The sequence below is a fragment of the Dama dama genome, chromosome X (assembly GCF_033118175.1).
Source record: "Dama dama isolate Ldn47 chromosome X, ASM3311817v1, whole genome shotgun sequence".
Lineage (NCBI taxonomy): Eukaryota > Metazoa > Chordata > Mammalia > Artiodactyla > Cervidae > Dama > Dama dama.
Genome location: NC_083714.1, coordinates 54,400,078 through 54,427,248, shown reverse-complemented (window position 1 = coordinate 54,427,248; position 27,171 = coordinate 54,400,078). Strand labels below are relative to the sequence as shown.

The 27,171-nt window shown below is 49.2% G+C and overlaps 1 protein-coding gene across 3 annotated transcripts in view; it reads right to left on the bottom strand.

Moving 5' to 3' along the window:
• Positions 1-1,476: 1,476 nt before the first annotated feature.
• The window catches only part of MAMLD1 (mastermind like domain containing 1), a 54,740-nt gene continuing 29,045 nt past the window's right edge, over positions 1,477-27,171 (bottom strand). For 2 of the 3 annotated variants that reach the window (XM_061136411.1, XM_061136412.1), the window contains 3 exons: positions 10,785-11,028; positions 4,627-4,711; positions 3,526-3,653 (listed from right to left, as the gene is read on the bottom strand). In XM_061136411.1, the coding sequence (XP_060992394.1) occupies positions 4,671-4,711; positions 10,785-11,028 (285 nt within the window). In that variant the 3' untranslated portion in view covers positions 3,526-3,653; positions 4,627-4,670. Of the gene's footprint in view, positions 3,654-4,626; positions 4,712-10,784; positions 11,029-27,171 lie in introns of all 3 variants that reach the window. The other variant, XM_061136409.1, reaches the window with a different exon arrangement.

Sequence of the window (27,171 nt, the reverse complement as noted above, 5' to 3'; positions counted from 1 at the left end):
CCAACCACTGGGTCTTTGGGGCCCTGACTGCTTCCACCATCCCTCTGGCCCACAGACTAGGGAGGTCTGCCTCCACCCCTATGGGGGGCAGGAGGAGAAGGGGACGGCAGAGGATGAGATGGTTGGATGGCATCACTGACACAATGGACATGGGTTTGGGTGGACTCCGGGAGTTGGTGATGGAGAGGGAGGCCTGGTGTGCTGCAGTTCATGGGGTCGCAGAATTGGACACGACGGAATGACTGAACTGAACTGAACAGCCACTGAGAGTGGCGGGTGGGGGCATCTCCCTAGATGCTTCTTAAGAGCATTTTAGGCTCCACTGGACAGGACAGGACAGGCCTGCCGCATTGTACCTGCATCCCTCAGCCCCCAAAGTCATTCTGTTGGAACATCCTATACCTTGACGATGAGTAGGTCTTCTCCCCACCAGTTATGGGGCTAAATGTGTGTATTCAGTTTTGGTTATACGTGATCCCAGCTGGTGCTTCAGCTGCACTTTTACAGCACATAGTGTGTGCAAAAGGGTCCCCAACTATCTTCCTCACTGCCTTTGGGGAGATGTGGTTCCATATGCAACCTCTGCCACTTATGCACCAAGTCCTGGCACCTCGTGGGAGAGGCACAGGTCCCATCTCTTTAGTATCTGTTTCAAAATGGGGTGAGGGGCTTGCCTCACAGTGTGAGGTGACAAGAGCCCTTGTCTTCATGCAGTTAAAGCTGGAAACAGCCTGCAGCCAAGATGCTGCTGGCAACTGCTGGTGAGGAGGGTGGGGAGAGGAGGCGGCCAAGCAGGGATTGGGCAGCAGATCAGGATTGATGGGTCGGCAGAAGGGGGCCCCAGAGACGGGCCCCGAGCTTGAAGGGGGCAAGATGGCGGCACACCTCCTATGCCCTATGGCCCAGCATCCCGGACCACCAGGCTCTACCCTCTGTAGTGTTCAGGAATATGAGGGTTGCCCTTAGTTTAGACCTTGGGGAAGGGCAAGGGACAGGGAGGGGAAGGGTAGGAAGGCCATTTTCTCCCGGGACCACACCTTCACCAGGGTCTTCCTGGACCTCTGTGTGAAGTGATGGCATTTCAGTCTCCAGGTCCCTGCAACCTCCAGCCACCCTATGTTGGCACCCCTTACCATGAGAGACGTTGGCTCTTTAATTGGCTGTCACCGTCTCAGTGGAAAGAGGATGGTGGTGGAGAACTAGCTTCTCAACGCAAGCCTCCCCCTGCCCCCTGCCCCCAGCCCCCAGTGCAGTCAGTCATCTTAAGAGGCCTACACCATAAATGATGTGCTTCTGTGCTGTGATGTGAAAGGATCGCAGTGCAGGCTACACAAACTTCTTGCACCTCTCCTCTCAGTGCATCCCAAGCATCCCAAGACAGGGAGCACCATCAGAAAGAACCAAAGACACCAGCAGGCTTAACTGACACGGGTTTGTAGACTCTGAATGCTCCCTGGGAAAATGAAAACACAGAGGTACTTTTCTCTTGTTTATTACAGAACGAAGGAAAAAAACACACTTGCTTGAAACAGATGCCAGATTTCAAATGCAGAGGCAAAATACCAGGTGGCAATTAAAATGTCATTACACAGAGTCTGGACACTGACAAAAGTTTACAGGACAGTGGGTGTGGGTTTCCTGTAACAGACACTTAAACATACATGATGATAACTGCAAGTAGAAAACATCAGTGACAAAACCCAAATCAACTATTCATGTTTACAGACTCACTTTCCCCCCAGACCACAGAGCTTTACATCAGAACAAATACTGAAAGGGCTTAAAGCAGGAGCATCTTGCCTCCACCCTGCAAGGTGCCCGTTAGAGTAGTGCAAACTGTCTGAGTGATAACGGGTAGAACCCTCAGAGATGCCCAGCTCACAAACTCTCTCTTTGCTTCTCTCAAATCTCCAGAACTCTCTACCTCCTGGCAAATAATTCCTCTGCAGGCTACTTAATGATAAAACGGCTTGTGCTGTAACAGGCTCATCAGGAAAGAGCTAGAAGATGCTGCAAGGTTTGCAAAAGACATTAAGAATCACACTGGGCAATAGAAGTTTTAGTGGAAATGGAAATAGATGGCCAAGTGAGTTTCTATTTGGCATTTGTCAGTTTGCACAACACCTCTTGGTCACATCCACCACTGCATCAAAAGCATAAGCAACTCAGCCACCTGGTTTGATAAGGTATGGCTGGAGTGAACAACACAGTCTGCGTATTTGAACAATGTAGAATACACACGGACAATGACATAATAAACACAACTCTGCTGAAACGAAAGCCGTTGTCTTAATTACAAACTCACAAAACGCGGTATAAACACTTCTGTCATGAACGTTTAGGAAAACCATGTACAAAATTTTCAGATATGTACAGGTAGCTTGAAAAAAATCACCAGATTTCCATTTTGTCACAGGTAGAGAGAGGGATGGGTGTGGGCTTCCGCCCCTCAAATTGTAATGAGGCAATAAGCATGTGGCTATGTGGGGCCAGTGGTAAATTTGCTATGGACTCACACCACTCCCCAGGGTGATGGCCACGTGGAGGTTTCTAGGGTATTTAAAGCTTGTCAGCATTCTTGGGGACATCACCTGCACTCTGGGCCTCAGCACCCTCGTCAGCAGCCTGGTCTTCTACAGTGCCACTGATCAGCCTCAGGTTGCCCATCCAGTCTTCATCTGGGCTCTCGGTGGAATCCATGAAAGCGTCGATGAAATCCACTCCAGAACATTCAGGGAGTGAAATAAGATCGTCCAGTAGGGACTGGGACAACGACTCAGAGGGGTTCCCTGTTCTGTCACAGGGACTGGCCTGAGACTGGCCGGCAGCCACAATGGAGGTGGCAGCAGCAGCAGCCACAGAGCTTGGTGGCTCAATGGCCTGGATGGGACTCTCAGGCCCGAAGCTGACCATACCCTGCTGGAGGGACTTGGTGGCATGTGGTGTGGGCACGGGGCCCTGCACTGGGCTCTTTCTGACACTCTGTTTGCCCAGCCGGCTGGAGCTGGGCTTGGCGGGGGCAGCACCCGCCTGCCGGCTAGGTCTGCCTTCTGGGGCCACCTGACTAGGGGACACAACTGCCTGCTGCAAGGGAAACACTGGGGCTTCCAGGGAGGTTGTCACAAGGGTCTTGGTAAAGATGGCGCGGGTATCATAATGCTGCTGCATGCCATGAGCTGCTTGGCTCGGGGGTGGCTCCCTCAAGACTGGGGTGTGCAGAGATGTTGCTGTCACCACCCAGGCAGTGCTGTGGAGCACGGTGGACATTCCTGATATATGGGGCTGTCTGAGCTGGTGAGGACCCAGGGCCTGGCTGCCCTGGGGGCTGGGACAGAATCTAGGCAGGGGCACTCCTGCAGGAGCAGCATTGGGCATCCCCATGTGCTGGTAGATGGAGCCAAGGCTGCCCGGGGGGTTGTGGCCCAATTGTGGAGGTGTGGGAAACTGGGGGCTGAAGCTGAAAATCCCCTGCTGCCCGCGGGGGGTTGGTGAGAACATGCGCATGGTCTCCTGGCTCTGCTGCCTGATGGGTGAGGCCATTCCTGTACTCAGACTGCTATGAAGGAGCCCAGCTCTGGGTGGTGTCATGCGCTGGCTGGGTAGGGAGCTTGCCTTGGTCCGGCTACACTTGGAGATGACTTGACCTTGGATGGCTACCGAAAGAGAGAAGTGGGGGTCAGTTCCAAAGGTGTCTTCCACTTGGGCTGCAGTGGCCAGCGGGCAGCCACTGGCCCAGCACTGACCTCTCATCTCCTGCCCTTGGCTCCTACTGAGCATCCTCCTCTCCCCTTGTTCCTCCACCCTCAGCCTGGATTGCAGTTCTTGGGGGAAGTCCTCCTAGACCCCTCCGGGTCTGTGCTCATAGCTCCCCTCCACCCAAGAGTAGATCACGTTGGACTGAAAATGCCCATAGATTTTAAGCTCCAAGAATGGGGTCTGGGCCTGCTTTTATAAACCCCATACAATCCATACACAGGCCTGGTACCACCCACCCTCTGAAGGATGTCCACCTCTTGACACTGGCCTAGAACTTGTCTGCCTGGTCCCTGCAGCTAAGGCACACCTGACATGCCACTCCAGCCTGAACAGGTGGGGGCATTCAGCTGGTATCAGGCCCGAAGGAAAAGGGAGTTTTGCAAGAGAATGGAGGAGTGATGGTGCTATGGTTCCGCCAGGCTACAATGAAGATGCTGAACACCCGTTGGAAGGCAAGCAGCCTCCTCCGAGCCCTGGGTAAGAATACCCATCCTGGCCCAATGTCACTACTGGCTGGGGATGAGTGCTTAACACGTCTCCTGAGCTAGTTTGGCAGAGATCACTTGTAGTGTTTGGCTAACATCTGTATCTTCAGCCAATCAATGTTGATTACATGGTTGAGTCAATCTCTTCAATCAAACAGTGATTTCAGAGTCATTAAGACTGAGCCTTCAATTGGGACTCTACTTACGCCTTCCACATGACAGATTCAACCAGGGTGCCATGGAAGTGCCTCACAGACCTACTCTCTTTTCATCAATGCTTTCCAGAATCATCTCAGTAACAGTTTATGCTGGAGGGAATTCTCCCCCAACCTCACACAGTCTCCACTGCTCACCCCTTTGAGAACATGGACTTTTAACTGTTTACCTTGAAATTGACTCATCCGTTGGGTGATACGTGAACTGCGCTGTTCAGGGGTCATTGCCATAAGACCTGATCTCTGCTTCTCTCGCTAAGTAGAAGATGAAAAAAGAAGTGTTAGATTCGGGCTACCAAGTTGTTCTAGCCTTGGTGTCACTGTGTGGGGACTCAGGACGTGGCTTTGGTGTAGCAGAAAGCATGAGTGAACACACCAACACACACTCGCATGCATGCCCCACCCTCCCAAGCAAAACTCCACGGGTATGGATACAAGTAGGATTCGGCACCTGAGTTAAAAACCAATTGCAGCAGCATAGGATGGGGCAGAGACACAGAGCTAAACAGCAAGAGCACGGAGAGAAAAGGTTTAGGCATTCTCGATGTCCTTCTGCTCAGGATGGGGCAGCAGTGAGATGCAGTCACCAAAGGAGCAAATGTGACATTAGGCTGCATTAACAGAAGCAGAGTATGTAGAAGGAGGGAGGTGACAGTCCTACACTCCTCTGCCTTGGCCAGACCATGTCTGCAGTGCTGACAAGAACTTGGGCAAGCCACTCTCAGGGAGACCCAAACTGGCCGCACCCAGAGGATACTAAGCAATGGGGCTTGGGCTCCCAAGCACGTGGGCAAAGAATGGCTGAACCAACTGGGGATGTCAGGGGTGGGGCAGAGCAGCCTCTGGGCTATGTGGTGGTGGGTGCCTGGGCTGTCATGGGGAAAAGGGCCAAGGCTCATTCTGGGCGGTCCCGGCATGAAGAGCAGGGGTGATCACTTGGTCAGATGGATGCATTGATCAACACCCGGAGTAGTCACTCATTCCCAGCTTCCCTTCGCTTTCCTGATGGGCTGCAGCATGGGTGATGGGAACGGGCTTCCGATCTCCATCTCCAAGCTGGGTGGGCACAGAGAGGAGCCAAGCTTCAGGGCTGCAGTCCCAGCCCCAAGTATGGAAGCTCCTAGAGAGGCCTGCCACCAAAGAGCCAGCTGAGGGCCTGCAGAAGGCATAACTTGCCCCAAGACCCTCAGCCCTTTGGTGCCAAGCTGTGGCTGGGCCCTGGGTATGACTTGCAGTCCATTGCTCACCCGCTGCTATTTCTCTCCCCTTTTCTGATCCTCCATATGCCAACATTCAAGGCAGCCCCATCAGGGAGCACATCTCCCTGAGTTTACTTCGGAACTGTGTCCACCACACCCCAGCAGATGCCAGAAGACTTGACCGGACAACACAGGCTGCCTGAGTGGCCTGCTTCTCCGCTCTTGGATGGCTGGCGTGGGAAGGGATTGAGGCAGAGGGCCGGCGCTTGGGAGAGTGCCTGGCTCCCAGGTCTGGCGGCAGTTCCCGGCCTCAGTTCCTGCCAAGCCAGAGAACGAACACAAACATGTGGTAGTGGGCGGACTACACGGTGAGTGATTTCAGCATCCTGCCCTTAGCTTGCTTCCTGTCCAAGCACTTGCCTCCCTTCCCCTGGGGCGGCCCTCTTCCTGCTAAAGCATGCTGTTGGGGGCGGGCAGGACCCGAGGATCATAGGGGTCGTATTAACGCCAAGGCCATGCCGCTGGGAAGTGGGGGAGATGGGGGGTGGGGGGTGCTGGGCTCTGCCTGAGATGCTTAGGGTAGGCAGGCATTTCTGAAGGCAGCTCTCACCTCTGGTCTGCCCAGTCACCCTCCTACTGAGCCAGGAGACCTGGGCAGAAGATCTATGGCCCCAGCTTACTGATGTGACAGCTGAGGCTCACAGAGGGTCAGTGACATGCTCCAGGCAATATGGCTGGCTAAGTGCAGTGTCTCCTAACTGCAGGTCCAGTGCTTCCATCTCTCTAGCCTGCTGCTTCCAGGACCGGCTCCTGGGCCCTCTGTCTACACCAGCTCTAATTCTGTCTACACCAACTCTAACTCCATCCCCACTGAATGCTCCATTAGGTTCACCAAATGACAGAGTTGTACAGGGTGGGAGAGGGGCAGGTGGTGGCTACAGAGGGCAACGCAAGAAAAAGCAGGGAATGATGACGATGGGCCCAAGAGTCCAAAGGGAAGGAGATAGAGAGGAAGACACCCCCAGGGCCTGGGAAACCAGAGTGAAGGCGAGGCTGGGGCAGGGGTCAGAGTGGAGGAAGTGGGCAGTGTCTGCCAGATGACAGAAAATGCTTCTTGAAGGGTCCAGGGTTATAGGGACAGCAGGATGTTGGCCAGCGTTCATCCAAGGAAGCAGAACAATCCGGAACATCCAGAATTGAAGGCAAAGTCTGGTGGGGGCCACAGAAACTCCAAGTCCAGACAGAAGGGCTGATGCTGGCCATCCTGGGGTGTTGCTGTCAGGCAGAAAGCTCTTCATGCCACTGGGGCATGGGGGGACACCGCCAGCCCGCTGCTCCCGGCCTGGCCCCCACCCCTGGGCAGAGCAGCCAGAGCTTCTCTCCAGGCCCCCAGGAGGCGGCTTCCTTTGTTTGCAGACAGAGGGCCCATCCTTTGTTCTCAGCCGGTGCGCTCCGAAGATAAGCCCCAAGAAAACAGTTGTTGCCTTTTGACACTGACAATTAGGATCATTGGAACATGGAGAAAACAGGAAATGACAAATGTTTTCAGTGACCCGGAGGAAGTGATGGCTGAAAGTGGCTGCTTAGTGACGGACACTCTAAAGGATGGTTACAGAGGAGCTCAGCCAAGCACTGCTTTTCCTAGGACTGCAGGTGGTTGTCATGGCACTCGGGATTGCTGTATAGGTGACACCAAGGGGGCAGTGGCAGGTGGGCCCTCTGGGAGCCTAGGTGTGCTTCCCCATGTTGTCCCTGGAAGGAAGGAAGTCTCCCAAAGAACGTGGGCCCGGGCTCCTCCATCCATCCGGCCAAGGGGCCACCCTCAGAGAGGCCTCAGCCAGAATGGTGATCCAGGAAGTCCTGGAACTGCTTTTCAAGGCTTCATGCTAAGGCCAATGAAGCTCTGGGGCTCACTTGAGGCATAGTGCTCCATCCGAGTCTGCTAGGCATAGGTGGGGGAGACAGGCACAAGGCTGGCCCGAACTCCCCACTGCCTCCCAACACAGCAGAACCCAACACATAGCTACCCAGGAGGCCAGGCCGCCCTGCGGGCCTCAGCTTTCAGCCACTGCGAGTGGGGGTCTCTTGTGAGCCCTGAGCAGGCACCTGATGGACCCTCTCTCCACTGCAGCCCATGAATGGTTTCATGACAGATTCAACCCCTTCATAAGGCCCACAGACACGTTAATTGGATGGGGATGGGACAGAGGCAGAGGGTTGGCAAGACTCCCACATGGATGCCCACACTGGCTTCCTGGGCTTCAGGCAGATTCAGCCTGAAATTACTTGGCCCATGATCCCCAGGAGGAGTGTGTTCTGACTGGGAAGGGCTTCCAAACAAATAGCTCTGACAGATGAGGGATGGAGTCTAGGGAGAGAAGTGGGGAAGGGAGAGAAAGGGAGAGGGAGGGAGGGAAGGGACAAAGTGGGGGCTGGTGAAGGAGGGGTGGAGGAGGAGAAAAAAGGGCTGTGTGTGGGGGGGTTTCTTTTTCCAGCATTGGGGCTCTCCTGCCTCTTCCCCAGCAGATGTGCCCCTGAGCGCCACGCACAGAGCAGCCTGCAGGTAGCAGAAGACACGCAGCTCTGTGTTAGAGGCTCAAAGGTTAAGGAGCTCCAGCGTGTGGGCTGCTTTGTTCAATACTCCACTACGAAAAGTACCTTCTTTGGTAGCTTTTGGAAGCCAAATTTGGAAAGGGCTCACCAACACTTCTGACTTTTCCTTTGGAATGTCAAGAAGACATCATTCTGCACGGAGACCTGAGTTCTAGGGGCTCCCACAACGCCCCTGGAGGGGGACTTCTCAGACCTGTGGGCCATGAAGATGCTTCCACCCAAAGCCCTGTTTGAAGGGCATGAATGCTCTCAGGCTGACACTGTCCTCAGGTGTCCTTCAGACACAACACGGGATGCCCACAGTGAATGCAGGCCAGCTTCACGATGTCCTAACTCTCCCTCCTAACTCTTGGAGCCTGTGACTCAGTTTCTCTGGAGTGCCTCCAGATGTGAGTGCTGAGGGAACCTCAGAAGCCAAGGCCAAGGCAGGGCATACCTGCCGTTTCTGAAGGCCTCGGCTCCGTGTCCTTCCCTGCCCGGTGTGGGGATGGGGAGGGCAGCCTCACTGACTCTGTGGTCCCCAAAACAAACTGCTGGATCCCGGGTTGGTAAAGAGGGTTTACCTGGCAGCCCACTGAACCCCCGTGCCAGTCAGTTGACAAACACATCTTGTGGGTCTACCACGGGACCCAGTGGGTCTACCATGGGCAGAGCTCTGTCCCAGCCCTGGGGTGGTACTGTGTGTGTCTACTCTCAGGAAGCTCACCATGGAGGGAGAAACCAACAAGTAAACCAATCAAAGGAAATCACAACCGAGTGAAGGGACGGGGAGGGGAGGCACAGCAGAAACCTGGGCTCAGGGTTTGGGCCCGAGGGTACATGGGAACATGCGGGTGCTAAGACAGGAGAAAGCTGAGGGTCTTTCTTTGCCCCTGGGGGCCCCTGGAGCAGGAGTCAGGGACCTCCCCTCGGTGATGGCACTGTCCTTGGGTTGGGTCCAATCTGAAGCTGCCATTGGTAACTTCACAAAAATCACTGCTGTTGAAAATGACTGCCAGAGAGCTGGAGGTTGCCTTACTTCTCTCTACTTTCTGCCTTTGCAGTTGACTTCTGATTCCAGGCATCTCTCCTGGAAGGGCCAGGCTTCCATGCTGTGAGTGATCTGGCGGCAGAGGAAACAAATGTCTTTGCAGCTTGCCTCTCTTCTCCCACTGAGGCGGGGGCCTGCGTCCTCTGTGTCACAGAAAGTCTGGCCTTCCTGAGTCTGGGCTGAGCTGTAGGTCCTGTGCCTCCATGCCTTCCCCGCTCGCCCCGCCCAAGGCAGGCCCAACTTCCATAGCTTAATAGTGAGGATCTGAGGGCCAAGATTCTGTCCCGCCCTCCACTGCTGAGTGGAAGGGTTGGTTTTGCAGAGAGATAACATGCTGGGGAAAAGAGTTCTCAACATCAGCTCACTTGGATCTGTTGTTCTTTGCCTTCTGGGGACATGGAACACCAGGGTGGAACTCAGAGACATCCTAAGTGGACAATGTCCCCATTTGTTTTTTGCTAATTCTCTTTCCTTGGCAGTCTTGTGCTGGACAAGCCGAAGAGCACTGTGACTCTGACATTACATAGGAGAAGGGTTAAAAAAGAGAGAGAGAAATCTATAGCCCTTGAATGGAAAGCACTGCTTGTTCCGGCAGGCCGAGGCCTGTGCGACGGGAGAACAGTGCAATGCGGATAGAAGCAGCATCTCCATTAGAGGCCAGAATCCCAGAGGTCATTTCAGCTAGATGAGCATCCTCTGATCACTCTCTCTCTCAGCAAATGCTCTTTTCTCTACTTTGCTCTGCAGAGAGGGCTGACGTCCTGCACACACTGATAGAGAACCAGAACAACAAGTTCATGAGCCAAACAAGTCTCTGCAATGTCTTCTCGGACACCATCTTGCTGTCATGACCGCTAATGCAACTCCTTAGGATGAGTCAAGCCATTTCTTCCAGAATCTGGAGGACGATGCAAACTCACAGGCCTCTTGGCCAGGCCTGGCTTGGCTTTCTTCTGCCTGCCCTCCTTGAGTGGGGCCATCTGACTTCCCACTTCGTGAGGTTCACACAAATCCCAGTTGGGGTCAAATAACACCTCGGGGTGTGGAGCCCACAGCAGACGGCTGAAGAGGCAGCTCCCAAGTGCCTGGCAGCTACGGAGTAGGCAGGCACAAGGTTGGAGGGGGGAGATTTGTAGGTCCAAATGTGCTGGCCCTGTCCCCCTCCAGTTCACAGTCTGGTCACAGGGACAGACAGGCAGGGAAGGAACCGGGGTGCTGGATGGCCAACAGCAGGGAGGGAGTAACTGTCCCTGGGGCGGTGCCCACTTAGTTCCCCTCTGCTGACTTGGGTGGTCTCTCTGCCAAAGACTGACTGGGATGCAGCAGAGAAAGCTCTGGACATCTCTCCTAGGTGCACAGAGCTTTACGGGCTAGGCTGTCACCTCCTCTGTCCCTCCAACAGCACCGTGCGGCAGGCGGGCAGGCTGAGCAGGGGACTGTGCCCAGTTGACAGATGAGGGAAGCGAGGCTGAGGGGAGAGACTTACCGACAGCGTCGCAGCTAGGCAGTAGTGAAGCGGGCACCTGCCTCCAGGCCTTCGGATCCCAGCCGCCCCAGGGCGCTGCCTCTGAGGTACTGTACGAGGAGGTGACTCGGGCCAGCTCATGAGCAAAGGAGCTGCTGGGCAGGAAGGACTCACTCCCCAGGGCCTGGCAGGATGGGGGCTGTCGCCCGAGGCTGACCTGGGGGGGCCTGGCTTCCCCAAGCTTGCAGGCTCTGTCTACATGAGTCTACAACAACCATTGAAGAGTCTATCAGCAGCGTGGCCACGACTTGCCTCTGACTACTCCTGTCACTGCCCTGACCGCCTAGAAGGGGGTCATCTGGGGCTTTGATTAGACACACCAACTAGCCTGGGTCAACCAAACCCAGCAGCTCTGCGCTCTTAATTGTCTTGGGTCACAGACTCCTCTCAGAAGTCTCTTAAAAGCTACAGTCTCTCTCCACAGTAAAAGCACTTATGCTGGTGTCTCTCCCTTCCCAGCCCACCAACATTTTACATATAATTTCAGGGATTTTCTGGACCACTTTCTACCCATCCGTGGGTCTCAGTTAAGGAGACTGCCTCCATCACTCACTGTCTGGTTGGAAATGGGCATCAGGCTAGGTCAGATAGCTGGTTCATCAACAATGCCCAATCCCAATCCGTCCCCATGCTCTCCCCCCGAACAGAGCACACCATTCTACACTGGTCTGTAGGTACATGTGTTGAGTAATGTGTACACCCAGGCAGGAATCTCCCAGCAGTCCTGAGCTGCAGCCCTGAGGCACTTCACCCTGCCGGGGCCCCGAGGATTAGGGACTTTCATGTGGGTGGCACCTCATAATATTCTAGAAGATGGGGATTTCATCTGAATTGAACATCTGACCCCATTCTTTCAGCCAAAGGCCATTAAAACCCTCACACTTGATATCCATGTCAGAGGAAGCCTCAAGACTCCACGGAGGTGCTGAGGGAACCCTGACATCCTGCTGAGCACCTGGCCACGGGGTGCCCGATGACCAGGGGGAGCCCACCCTGAGGAGAAGCTCTTTGTATGTGAAGCAGCCTCTTCATTTGCATGCTTTTCATATCTGAGCTTCGACTGATCACCCGTGTCTTATCAAACATCCCAGTAGACAGGGAAATATTTATCTCCCGATCCTCAGCTAAAGAGATGGAGTCAACTCAGTAAACATGACTAAGCACCTACAGTGGGCAATTCTCTGTGATGGATGACAAGACACGAGATGTTTGGATGCCTCATCTGAACTGAATTAATGGTAAAGACTGCCACCACTGAACTGATCAAGCATTTGCTATGTACCAGGCACTAAGCCAAGTGCTTTTGATCCTCAGTCTCACTCAACTCTTGAAACAGCTGTATGTGAGGCAGGAACGATTACTGTCCTTATTTTACAATGAGGACACAGAGGCCCAGAAAGGTTAACGAAGTTGCCCAAAGTCACACAGCTAGTAAGTAGCAGAGGAGGATGCAAATAAAGATTTGCCTGGTTCTCAAGTCTACATGGAGTTTGGCATGGTGCGTGCGTGTGTGTGTGTGTGTGTGTGTGATTAGCTTGTCATATGGAAAACAAGTCTGAAAAGTAGACACTGTTCAAATGTGCCATTAAGAGAAGTACAGGCCAGGTTTTACAAGGGGGCCCTGTAAATTAGGCTCAGATGGTAAAGAATCCACCTGCAATGTGGGAGACCTGGGTTTGATCCCTGGGTTGGGAAGATCTCCTGGAGGAAGGCATGGCAACTCACTCCAATATTCTTGCCTGGAGAATCCCCATGGCAGAGGAGACTGGTGGGCTACAGTCCATGGGGTCACAAAGAGTCAGAAATGACTGAGTGACTAAGCACACACACAAAGATGGGATGAGGAAGAAAACTGAACTATTTTGAGAGTTTTAGAGATGACACTACTCTCCCCAAAGAAATACAAAACCAAAAAACCACATGGAACATGCTTAGCAACTGAACTCAGTACATGTGGGAGAGAAAATGCCTTTGCCATTCTGACGATATACCCACCACGAAGGGCCCGGCACCCCTCCGCTTGGGTGGGTGCATCAGTGCAGAGCCGACCTCACTGACCACCTGCAACTTTGCTAAGTCAAGCTCCAATTTGTCCTTGAACCAAGGTCACCTGGGACATGAACAGAAACATCACTCTCTACAATGGACTATTCTTTGTGCCTGCATACTGAGCACCTTGGTAATTTAAAACACTGTTTTATAGCCATGGAGGGGTTTTTGCAATCCTGATATGCAACTATTCCTAGAGGTCTCATTCCTTGCCCACCAGATGATGACATAGTCGGAAAGCAATGAGCGGGGTTTATTTGTAGGGAACTGAAGCATTGTAAGCTTTTGCTCAGGAGTCCTTGGTAGCTTCATGTGACTGGTAGGATATTAGTGACGGGTCAAGAAGCAAGACCCCTCATCAGCTGGTACATACGCTCCCAGCACCTTGGTAGTTCATCAGGCAGAAAAAAACCTGCCAATGGCACATGGAAATTACCATCAGCAGAAGATGCCCCAGCAGTGTGGGCAGTTCTGTTTCAACAGCAGTTTGGAATGGGCCAGCAGCCACCCATTCACATGGAGCAGAATGGGAGCAGGCACTTGGCAGGCCAATGGGATCCTTGGTTAAAAAAAGAAAGATATAAACTAGATGAGATTCAGTCGAGACTGACAAGGAGCTTTGTGGCTGATGTTCATGCATCTTCTCTGATTTATTTACTTTGGCAAAGAAACCTCTGTCCCACACCCTGTTAGCAGGGGGCCCAGGTTCCAAAGAAAAGGTGGTAGGGATGTTTCAACTCCTAGAGATTTCCACATATAAGGTAAACCCATCTCTCTCTTAGGAATCATTGAAAATCTCAGAAAGCAGGTCAGTCCATAACTGGTAGACAATGATTACTACCTCTTGGATTGGCTGGTTCCATGTGACTCCAAATTTCATAGAGTCAGACCCTGGGATGAATAGAGTCTGATGCTGGTGCCCAGTTTCACAGAGCTCATACCCACTCCCATGCTACAGAACACGATAGAGAACCTGCTGGAGAAAGGTTGTCTCTAGGTCTCTCCAATGGCTTGCAGATACTTACAGCCCCAAGCACATCCTGTAAGCTCTGTTATTAGGGTTCTTTGTCCCTGGGCCTCCCATCTTCTTGGCAGCCAGGTCTCCCACCCCAATGTGTCCTGTACTCTAACCTCCAGTCATACCCATCTCCTCGGAGCTCCCCAGACAGGCTGCCACGTGCGTTCAGCCCTCTGTGCTCATGGTCCTTAGGGGTCCTGCATGTCTTTGGAGAGCCACTCTGAGAATTCTGCCTCTCCTTTGGAGAAGGAAATGGCAACCCACTCCGGTAATCTTGCCTGGAGAATCCCCATGGACAAGGAGCCTGGTGGGCTACAGTTCATGGGGGTCGCACGATGTCAAACAGGACTGAGCAACTAACACTTTTTGGTCCAGCGCCTATGGCTGAACACCTCTGACTGACTGAACATCCTTGTTGTGCCAAGTCTTAATCAAAATTAAATCCCTCTGGTGCCCAGACAGTGCCTGACATAGGCAAAGGGTTCAACAAATATTTGGAAAATCCAACCAACTTGACTCTCTTATGAGTTTGGCATTATGTCCCAGGCACTTGGGAAATGATAATCTGGTGAAGGCTGTACTAGCTTCTTTTTGGGATGATCATTAATGATAAACTGAGCCTTGACTCTCATTTTAAGCACATCAACTCATCCCTTTTCAATGCTGTTGGGTTAAATAAAACCCATCAGCAGAACAGAAAACATAATCACATTGTGGAAATTACATCTGTTAACATATTTATTGGACTAACTGTGCACATACACATGTATTTGAGCCTGTCCTTAGTTTAGAAGACAAGGAAGTGGAGATAGGTTTACCCAGGATACACAACGACAAGGTGGGTACAGACCTGGATTTAATTTACAGAGTGACTAAAACCCAAGCATCTGCTGTGTTTGGGAGAACAGCGCTCCTTCTCTGCACATGGAGAGAAGCAGCTGGGTGTCTTTCATCCACACTGGAGTAACTCCATGTTGTTGGCTATTCTGTGACCTCACCATAGTGCAAATAGGCCTTGGTATGAGGAGCTCAGATTATGACTAACCCCCATAGATACTCAGGATGCTCTGCAAGAAGCAGATGACTGCTCTGGCTTTATCAATTACTAAGTGGATTAGATATTGGCCCCAGTCTTTGCCATGGAGGTCTGAAAGAGGTGCATGTGCATTCGCAAGGTTATAGTTGTTTACTGTAATTCCAGTGGCTTCTAGGAGCTTGTAGATTTTTAGACTTACTCATTCTGAAAGTTTAGGCAACAAATCCTGAACTCCTCCATTTCTTTACTGACCATGTAACAGGCGAACAGAGAAGAGCTCAGGAGGAACTGGAGACTTTGTGCATGTGCTAGAGACTCTCAGAGGTCAAGATGCCAGCTAAGTCAACAGTGAGATGAATATGCTAGGGTACTAAATGCCATCCAGACAGCCCAAAGAGGGCAAGGCAGACCTGTGGAAGAAGCTGTATCTTTGAGCAAACTGGTGACTGTCCCTACATGTCAAAGAGAAGTGACAGAAGACAACTTTGTAAATATGAAGCAATGCTTTGGGAAACCAGGAAAAGGGTAATGTGAGTCAGACTTCTTGGCCTCTTACTTGCCATTACACTACCTGGCCAAATGCAAATGGGATTTCACTGTATTACAAGAATGCATCTATTGATAACACTACAAGAAGTTTTAGAACTCTAGCCTAAGATTCTGTAAGGAATAGAATCCCAGAAGTTCAACAAGCAGCATGTCCCACAGAATGCTGAGATGGTTCTCAGCCTCCCAGAAGGAAGAGAATGTGCTCTTCCATATGGTATCCACTGGCCACACGTACAAGAGCGCTTCAAGTGTGTCAGGTCCAAATGAAGAACTGAATTCTTAATTAAATTTACTTTTAAATAATCAAAATTTAAAGAGCCACATGTGAATGCTGACAACACTATGGAGAGTATAGCTCTTTGGTGGACTGGCTAAGAGTGCAGGTTCTGGAGAAAGAGGGTCTGGCCTGGGCTTGACTCACGGATGGAACACTTCTTAGCTATGTAATTGTGGGGAGGCTGCTTAACCTTTCTGTGCCTTCATATTCTTATCTGTAAAGGGGAAGTCATAGACATGCATCATTCATAGAGTGGTGGGGGTTATGAGACTTCATGGAGTTAACACACGTGCAGTGTCTGCATGTTATATTCTCTGAAGGTTAGTTAGTGATGATCTTAATTAACAATAACACTTCCGCCATGTATCAAGCACTTTTACAATATTCCAGGCACTGCCCTACAAGTTTTACATGGGCTAGCCTGGATGTGTGGGAGGAGGTGAGCTCCAGGTCCTTCTATTCCACCATCTTGATCCACTCCTCCTAGAACCGAACAAGCTCTAGGTGTGGTCTGATCAATAGCTCAGCAGAGCTGTCACTTTTCCTATCTTTTGGTAAAATAGACTAACAACAATAATAAATTTCAATGATGATAATATTAGAAAGATTTGTTGAGCACTGAATCTAAGGAACTGGGTTCAGCCCTTTCTTGGAGTCATTTCAATAAATTAATTCTTAGAACAATCTGAAAAGGGAGGCACTCTTATGATCCCATGGTAAAGATAAGGAAACTGAGGCACAAAGAGGTTAATCAACTAGCTCAATTGAGGTCACTCGTTAGTAACTGCCACGGTGTGGCCTAGAACCCAGACCATGTCACACTACAGAGGACAGACCCTGAGTTTTGCTTGCTCAAATTGCCCAACTGGAACTTTTCCTAATTCGATATATAAGTAGACCCGCAGGAAGAAGATTCTGGAGGGCTGCTACGGTTCCATAGCTGTGCAAGGGCCACTGGGTAGGCTGCTGTGTTGGTGTTCTTTTCTTTTTATAACAACTGTACCAAGAAATGAGAACTCCAGGTTGAGAGATTTCTGTTTTGATACATGTGGTACAGGGAGTGTGAAGTTCACTTGAGAGATTCTGCAAAAAACTCTAGGGTAGCACCAATCCTATCTATTTGCTGGATCTAGGATTGGCTAAAATGGATGGGGTTCAAAATCAAGTTCCCTTTCTTAGTCAATCAAGTATTCAGACTTGGGAAATTAACCAGTAAGTTCAACTGGTAAACTGCTATTTTGCCTGTGTGTTAGTTGCTCAGTTGTGTCCGACTCTGTGATCCCATGAACTGTAGCTTGCCAGGCTCCTCTGTCCATGGAATTTTCCAGGCAAGAATAGTGGAGTGGGTTGCCACAACCTTTTCCAGGGGATCTTACTGACCCAGGACTGGACCCAGGTCTCCCACATTGCAGGCAGATTCTTGACCATTTAGGGTTTCCCTGATAGCTCAGTTGGTAAAGAATCTGCCTGCAATGCAGGAGACCCCAGCTCCATTCCTGGGTTGGAAAGATCTCCTGGAGAAAGGATAGGCTACCCACTCCAGTGTTCTTGGGCTTCCCTTGTGGCTCAGCTGGTGAAGAACCCGCCTGCAGGAGACCTGAGTTCAATCCCTGGGTTGGGAAGATCCCCTGGAGAAGGGAAAGGCTACCCACTCCAGTGTTCTGGCCTGGGGAATTCAGTCCATGGGGTCGCAAAGAGTTGGATGCGACTGAGCGACTTTCACTTTCTTTACCATTTGAGCTACCCAGGAAGCCCACTATTTTGCCTAAGAAAGAGAAATAACTCAAGAAGAGGAAAAGGTAAAGTCAATAATGTTTAAATCAATCAAGGAATGAAGGAATAAGCATCTCTGCTGCTGCTGCTGCTAAGTCACTTTAGTCGTGTCCGACTCTTTGTGATCCCATAGACGGCAGCCCACCAGGCTCCCCCGTCCCTGGGATTCTCCAGGGAAGAACACTGGAGTGGGTTGCCATTTCCTTCTCCAATGTGTGAAAGTGAAAAGTGAAAGTGAAGTCGCTCAGTCGTGTCTGACTCTTAGCGACCCCATGGACCACAGCCTACCAGGCTCCTCCATCCATGGGATTTTCCATAAGCATCTCTACACCTCCCCTAATACACACAACATTAATTTCAATAAATAAGCCTGTGACCTCTTAACTCCCTGGGGTAGAAAGTGGGTACTCCTCTGTGTCTCCCACAGTGCCAGACACAGAGCAGGTCTACAATACACTCTGACACTTAGGCTCGCTGTTTTCTATGGGGGCAGTTCTAAGAGATGACCAGAACCGTGCCTGTCGGTAGTAACAAAGGGTAATGGAGGAGGAAGACTGTGTTTGTTTGGTCAGGCTATGTGGGCCAATGGGAGTCACCCTAGGAGCAAAGTGAGGTCAAGAGCACTGCTATGAGAAACATTAGGGACTGGGTCAAAGGGTACCAAAACTCTCCAGAGGGCAGAGCCTCTGCAAGCCAGGCTCTGACAGCTTCTGGAAGGTTCCTATTGTCTCATGATGATGAGGGTGATGATGGTTAACAGCTACCACGTATGAATACAGGCAATGCACCAGGCACTGAGTGAAACCCTGTACAGTTTTTCTCTCACTTAATCCCCATGGCAACCCTGGATGATGGGTACCATTATTATGTTCATCTTCTAGTTGAGGAAAAGAAGGTTCAGAGAGCAAAGTAACTTGCTCAAAGTCCAAGTCAGAGCTGAAAGCTGAATCTGGGTCTGACCTGCTCCAAAATAAGAACTCTTATTTACAAATAGTAAAGAATGCAATGTCCAAAGCATAACCCTTATGCTTATGCACACTGAATCCCCCCTGCCCCCCAGTGTCTCCCCATTGGCTATAGTAAGGCGTGTTGCCAGGCCATGGGGTTCCAAAGAAGCCCTCCAACTAACCACCATATTCAGGCAACTGAGGAAGGGAGCGGCAGGATATCCTCTGGAGCCTTCCGGATTGAGACAGCAGATCTAATGCATGCATCTAAATTCACTCCCTTACGAAGCCCCACTAAAAGTGCCATGAGAATTTGGTTTGGTGTGGTTTTTAAAGATACAAGCCTGCAAGAATAAGGTGAATGCTTCAGGAGACATAGCAGCAGCAGCCTTTCCCAAGCTCTAAAGTAGCTAGACCAGGGTTAACTAACTCCACAGCCCCAGGGAAGCTGAATCAAAGGCTGGCAGAGGGAAAGTGAAAGAGCAGCTTGGTCTAAACAGCAGGATGTTCAGCAGGCTCGGAACAGCAGCCCCAGGTGGTCTCCAGCACTGGCAGATGAAGTGGACACGTGTGGCCCATATAGTGGGGTAGATGCCTGGATGACCACCCCGCCTCCACATCCCTGGGTATCTGCCTCTCCTCCACACTGGTGGAGGTCTGGCTTGACGATTTGTTGCTGAATTCCTTGCTCTGCCTTCCATATCCTGCTACTTGGATTAGCTGAGGACTGTCACTTCACCCCAGAGAGGCATTGTATTGACCTCCACCTGGAAACTACAGTGCCTGGAGGTAGGCTGTGGCAAGCAAAGCAAAGCAAGACAGCACCCCAACCCCTCAGGCTGTATTTCTTCTGCCTATCAGGGGTCCTGATGGCGGTGGGCTCTACCCACACTCAGATCCATTGTGCCTTCAGTCACTGACTTCCCTAAGAGGGGAGCAGCTGCTTTTCTGGAAGCCTCTGTTGAATAGTGACACTAGGACCCTTTGCTGCCTGTGCACCTAGACTGTGCTTGCCACTTGGTTCTTCAAAAAAACCTGACTGCTTGTTGAAGAATTAAGTAATACATAGTGAAACAAATAGAAAAGCAAGAGAACACTGGAAGCACGATAGTGAAGGGGCACAGATGGGGTCTACTAGGGGGTTGACAAAGTTCCATTCCTCGGCCTAACCAGTGGTGACACAAGTTTTCACTTTGTTGTTGCTCTTCAGTCACTAACTAGTGTCAGATTCATGGTAACCCCGTGGACTGCAGCATGCCAGGCTTCCCTGTCCTTCACTATCTCCCGGAGCTTGCTCAAATTCCTGTCTATTGAGTTGGTGATGCTATCTAACCATCTCAACCTTTGTCATTCCCTTCTCCTCCTGCCCTCAATCTTTCCCAGCATCAGAGCCTCTTCCAGTGAGTTGGCTCTTAGCATCAGGTGGCCAAAGGACTGGGGCTTCAGCTTCAGCATCAGTCTTTCCAATGAATACTCAGGGTTGATTTCCTTTAGGAATGACTGGTTTGATGTCCTTACCATCCAAGAGACTCTCAAGAGTCTTCTCCAGTGCCACAGTTTGAAAGCATCAATTCTTTGGCGCTCAGACTTCTTTGTGGTCCAACTCTCATGTATGTACATAAGTACTGGTAAAACCTAGCTTTGACCACACTTTTTCTTTCAACTGTTCATCTAGGCCTTGCATACTTTTCTGTATCTATGCCATGTTTCACAATAAAAGGAAAAAGTTACATATGCAGCTTGATGCCAGTCAGGTGAAATATATATATTTTGGCATAGAAAAAAAATAATGAGCTACTGTATTTTAGCATGCTAGCAATGGTTATCCCTGGCTTATTTATATCTTTTATATTTATGGTGTATGTGTTAGTCACTTAGTTGTGTCCGACTCTTTGCGACCCCATAGACTGTAGCCCACCAGGCTCCTCTGTCCATGGGATTCTCCAGGCAAGAATACTGGAGTAGGCTGTCATTTCGTTCTCCAGGGGATCTTCCTGACTCAGGGATCGAACCTGGGTGTCCTGCATTACAGGCAGATTCTTTACCATCTGAGCTACAGGGAAGTCCCTTTATATATTTTGCTATCTCATGGGGTTTGTGTTGTTGCTGCACTTTTCTGCATTTTCCAAGTTTACTACAAAGAGAATATATTATTCTTGTAATCAAAAGATCTTAAAACATATTGAAAAAAGGCAAAGCTCCCATCAAAGATTTGTATGTATCATATAGATTTTAAATCAAGCAACAAAAAACCCCCAGGACTCATGTAAGTAAAAAATATGGTGTTATGTCAAGGAAACAACTCAAGTTCGTGTAAAGGTATCAACATTTAGAGGTTAAAAAAGTTGCTTTGGAATTTAGGTCTTTTTTTTCTGCTGCCAACCCCAGATCTTTCCAGAGATGTTCTAGTCACCATTGAAGAGGACAGGGTCAATACTGTGAGGACCCAGTTCAGCACACTTTGGGGGTAGCCTGGTGAATTCTTGCCAGGAATGCCAACCATTCCAGGGTTCATGATTTGGTCTCTGCCTTCTTTCCCCCAAGATTTTGACCATATAGATACACAAGTAGGTATTCAAATGACAAGTCAGCCTTCCTGCTGTCCCTATTGCACAGCAAACTATCGGGTTTTCTTCCTTTCCTACTGGCCTGGGGAGGGGGCATCCTTCTCTGCTTTCCTTTAACTGAAGGCCTCACCTTCTGTTTTCTTCTGACCTATTCTGTCTCTTTGCAGCTACCTCTGGGAATCAAAAAGGTAACCACAAGCATAATCTACTACTATGCCTGGACAGACAGATACCCTTTTTGGGGAGCTGCCCTGGGTCTTCATTGCTGTGTGTGGGCTCTCCAGTTATGACACGAGGGCTTAGTTGCACCAAGACATGTCGGATCCTAGTTTCCTGACCAGGGATGGAATCTGCATCTCCTGTATCTCAAGGTGAATTCTTAACCACTGGACCACCAGGGAAGTCCCCAGATATCCTTTTCATGTGTGCTCATAGGAGGAGAATGGATTCATCAGTGACATCAAATATAAGCACAGTCTTCAAAGTCAACATCTGCAGGGTGTATTTCTAGTCAAGTTTGTACACTTCATCTGTAATAAATAATCTGCCTTCTCTAAATAAAGAAATTGTGGGTTTGGTTTAATTTCATTGTAAATTTATATTCAATAATAGAGAATTAAAACATTGGGGATAAAGAATATATGAAGTTCTCATTTCATTCCCTGATTTGGAGCCACCTGCTTGCTTCACGATACAGAGTTCATGAGCCCAGAGTCTGAGCTAGGAGTCAAAAGACTAAGGTATTCCTTGGGGCCAGGCATCCCAAGGTCTCACTAGATTTACACACCACAGCAGAGGGAAAATGTGGGGCTTCACTCAGACTGGCTCTCTAGGCCCTGCTGGGTGGGGCACGCTGTGTGCTGCAGGGGTTTCCACCACCTTCCTCCAAATGCTTATCTCCAAACTCTGGGCATGGGAAAAAGGGGAGGTGGGCTGCTGTCAAGAGAAAGGAGGCCCAGGGTGCCTGGGAAGGAGATAGCTAGTTCCCAGGTACCAGGTTTCCTAGAGTGCAGGCAGGAGGAGTGTGAAAGCTTTGGCTGCAGTTGCCAGGGATGCTGAGGCCTCTCTATCAGTGTGTTTGTTTCATGTCAGAATGAGAAGGGCCTGTGGGACTCATCTACACCAAAGGTTCTCAAAGTGGGGGGGGGTCCTTGGGCCAGCAGCAGCAATAGCAGCCTCTGGCAACCTGATAGAAATGTATACTTCTGGGTCCCACTCAGACCTAACGAATCAGAGCCCAGGACTTTGTACTATCACAAACCCTCCAGGACACTCAAGATAGAACTACTGCTTCAATCCAACCCTCTCAGTATACAGAAGAGGAGACTGAGGGCCAGAGAAACAAGAATCCCTTGAGCCGAGGTCCAGCCTTGCTAACTCTATCCAGTGTGATGTGATGTGGATGCTGGGCCAGTGACTCCCATGTGCTGCTTTCCAACTCCCCCTTTCCACACGGGAACTGTTTTTTTTTTTTTTTTCCCTTTCCTATACCTCTGCTCTTTCTTTGCCAAAGTGAGTGTTATGGCCAGGGTTCCCAGGAACACGAGAAGCTACACTCTGACCAAACTGAATCCCTTTGGGGAGGAAGAACATAGGTTTTCAGGAGGATGGAGTATTTCAGGAGGCACATGTAAGGGAAGGAGGTGGGGTATAAATACAGTGACTTGGCCAGCACCTAGTCCTCCTATTCTCTGCAGTATCCCTTCAGGCAGCCTCACTTGCCCTATACTGAACGAGGGCTTTGGGAATATGGCTCCATCCAGGGTTGGAGAGCCATTGAGAGCCACTTACACGAAGAAGCAGCATAGAGGATATGGGACCAATACAGGCCACTGTGCCTGACGTACCAGGGACTTTCTGGGAAAGATGCTTCTGTGCTCTTCTGACAAGGCTTCTAGAAGCAACTCTCTCTTATGCTCCCCGGGAAGAGGGCAGGAGGGAGCTTGTAGCTCCTGGACTTGCTGAGGGCTACCTGTGTGCCCACAAGGGGGAGCTGGCCTCAGGACGAAGCCAATGCTCCAGAAGGCCAGAGAGGCAGCAGGCAGGAAACAGCATCTCTGGGGACACTACTGAAGTCTGCCCAAGTGCTGGACTTGCACTTATAGGACTCAGTCAGGTCCCTTTATCATTTCCTGCGACTTGCGACTCAGTATATCCTAAGCACTAGCTTGGCCCCTCTGCCCTTCACGAGGTCTGCATTATGCCCTGGGGGACAGCTCATCTCTAACAATGAAGCCTGTGGAACCCGACTCAGCCTTGTGTCATCTTTCTTTATCCACAGACCAGTTCATCTAAAGAAAATTCCAGCATCCCTCAGCTGTCTGTACAACATGATCCAGCAAACACACTGAATGCAGATCCCAAAATTGCAAACTTGGGTGCTTCACTCACATCTCAAGTGTGGTACTCAAGCTTTTAAATACTTTATTTTGCATTAGTTGCATGTGACCTACATTTTAGTAGCAATAATCTATCTTAACATTAAGAATTCCTGGATCAAAATCAATTCTGATGCAAACTTGAATATGTACTGTACATTGTGGGTTTCTGTGATGAAAATAATTGACAATCTAAACTGGAATTCATCTATAGTAAATAAGCAGTGCTACATCCTAAAAGCAATTATTGGCACTGAACTACTGAATTTTTAAATCCCTTAAAAAGTCCAAGAACATACCAGAAAGTCGAACTTTGATTTCAGAGGTAATAGCCATACACAAAAAATTAAAAGCCTGTAAGAGGTGTTGTTGACTTGGATGCTGATGGCTCTAGGAGGAGGGTTCATTCTCTTTCTCAGTCCCTGGTCCAATATGATTGGTGGGGTAATTACAGAGCTCGAAAGAGTGATACTGACCATTGGTGGCAGAAGAAAGAGCCAGGCAGAGCAAATCTGTAAGATGCTGGATCTCTATGAGTTCTGAGGGAATCGACAGGGTCAAGGCCATTGCCAGAGGCTGCCCTTTTCCACCTGGTTCTGCTTCTCTGATCTGTACCAATCCCAAACTCTAACAGCTAAATACAGCAAGAGTGGGGATCAGGAAATCTTTCTGGAGGGTGACAGGAAGGAATTTCTGTGATGTAATTATTCTACTAAGGAAGACACTTATAAATAAAAAGTGAATCAAGAAAATAAAAGAAGCTAACAATATAGCTGTCAAATGACAAAAAGAAATCAAAACGAAAGCCCGCTAAGATCATTTCCACAAAGGATATAATAGCCACCCTAATGGGTGTCAAGATTTTGTTTTTGACAACATGAAACCAGAAAGCGCTATTTGAGAGCTTTGCCTGTTAGCATTTTTGAGCACTCAGCTTTGAAAGTGTTGCCTGGTAGAGGGAAATGTCATGGAGTTGCCCCTACTTATTCCCACTCAAGGAAGGTTGGGGACCTCCCATACTTTCCAAAGCCTTGTCACATGGAAATAAATGAGCATTACTCAAAATGGCAAATAAGGAGTATTTGCCATTCATCTACTGGCCTTCTGAATTGGCTGGCTTGGCAAATAATCTTCATATGCTACCCAGATATGAACCTGTAGAGAAATCTGGGTCTCCACAACTCTGCTCAAAACTGGTCAAATATGGTAGCATGCAACAGGAGGAAAAGGTCAGACAGAACCTGCATGTTTAGCTTCAACTCCAAAGCTCCAAAGCAAAGCAAGCATTGGAGTAATTTCTGATGTACGGTTATGCATCTCTCAGGCCTTTGTGAGCATCTCTTGGACAGCCCACTTCCTTTTTTCCTGTGCATCTAGCATTCCATCACTGAGTCAAGGTCTATCAGCTGTGTGTGAGCCATGGTCCAATTTCTAATCTAACACAAAACTCAGTTAACATTGGGAGAGGACCAAAGGATGGAAGAAATGGAGATATGCCACCCTCAGTCTTAGAAGCTATTATTCCATTGGGAGTCAGGAGCCAAGGAAGACTGCTCAGGGCACTGCATGGGTGCCCAGGACTGCCATGCGTGTGGGCCTGGGGTGGAGATGTGATCTCTTTGGACCTTTATATTGTTTTTAGCTTTCAATAACCTCACTGCTTTGGAAGGGAGGGGCTAACGAGAGAAGCCCACATCCAACAACAAAGCAGTGCTTGTCATTGTGGGCATAATTCTTAAGATCAAATCAAAACCTAAACTTTTCTGACTGACTCCTTTGGAACAGCAGAAACTCTTTCTCTGGGGGTGGAGTGGGGCAGGGGCAGGCTGGGTTCACTACAGGCAGTGTTCTGCCATCTGGTGCCCTCTTCACACTCAAAGCTGCCAGGCTGGAGCATACACACAACATCTCTTTGCCCCGTGGGCCCAGGCTGTGGGATTTGACAACTCTCAAAGGACAGAAGAGGCTCAAAGTACAAACAGACTCAGGAGAGGCTTCCATAAAGCTGGGGCGATGGAAACAGCTATTAATGGCTATGGGGCCATTAGTGGATTTGAGAGAGGGAAGCTGGGGAGGGCACAGGAAGGAGGGACAGTGATGCAGCAGAGCCCCTTAGGCACATCCTTTGCTCACCCGCTGGGTCACACCTCTGACCCACAATGCTCCTCTGGTGCCATCCTGCCCTCAGCAACAGCTGAGGGGGGCCAATCCACTGTGACTCGCCATCTGCCCTAGATAGTTTTTCTATTTTGCAAACTTTTCATTTTTGGTCATAACAGTAGCTGACCACTGCACTTTCAAATCCGTTTTAGGTGTGGAAGTGGACGGCCTTTCTGTGAGGTGGTCTATATTTTGGGTTTGTATTAATAGAATTCATAAGGAGTTACAGTTTAAAGGAAGACAACCCAATGATTTCTTTCTGTCCTCTTTATGACTCTTTTAAAACTGAAATCAGATTCCTTTCCTTGCTCTACAGTGACAAATACACAGGTATTTCAATGAAACTTAGTATTAAAAAATTATATACTTCACTTTTAAAACACCTCATTTGGGGGACTCTGACTTCAGTTGAGTTCACTTCTTTTCAGGTATGTTAAGAGAAAATGAACAAACAAAAAGCCAAACAGCAACATCACAGGAGGTTTCTGAATATTGTTGCCTTTCTAGCTTTCGCGAGTCAACTGTTAAGCAATTAAAAATTAAGGCTAATGAGCACCATTAAAGAGGCATCAGAACTGGAAGGGGGGTGCAGTTTGCATTCCTGTAAATTCTGGTGTTGACCTCACTGAGTAATGATTACTCCAGGGGCAAAATGTAATGATGCCTCATTGCAACGTGACGTCTCACTCATTCTCCAGGTTCCCAGAGAAAAGAAGCTTGATGTTTAAAAGGTTAGCACTTGATAGGCAACACATTTAAAATTTCTGCTTTTGGCAATGGGATCATACTTATCAATAATTACCTTAAACGTAAATGGGTTGAATACCCTAACCAAAAGACAAAGACTGGCTGAATGGATAAAAAAACAAGACTCCTATATATGCTGTCTACAAGAGACCCACCTCAAACCAAGGGACACATACAGACTTAAAAGATATTTCATGCAAATGGGGACCAAAAGAAAGCAGGAGTAGCAATACTCATATCACCTAAAATAGACTTTGAAATAAAGGCCATGAAAAGAGACAAAGAAGGACACTACATAATGATCAATCCAAGAAGATATAACAGTTTTAATATATATGCACCCAACATAGGAGCACTGCAGTATGTAAGGCAAATGCTAACAAGTATGAAAGGGGAAATTACCAGTAACACAATAATAGTGGGAGACTTTAATACCCCACTCACATCTATGGATAGATCAACTAAACAGAAAATTAGCAAGGAAACACAAACTTTAAATGATACAATGGACCAGTTATACCTAATTGATATCTATAGGGCATTTCGCTCCAAAACAAAGAATTTCACCTTTTTCTCAAGTGCACATGGAACCTTCTCCAGGACGGATCACATCCTGGGCCATATAATCTAGCCTTGGTAAATTCAAAAAAATTGAAATCATTCCAAGCATCTTTTCTGATCAAAATGCGGTTAAGATTAGATGTCAACTACAGGGAAAAAAACTACTAAAAATACAAACATATGGAGGCTAAACAACATGCTGCTGAATAACCAACAAATCACAGAAGAAATAAAAAAGGAAATCAAAATATGCATAGAAACTAATGAAAACACAACAACCTAAACC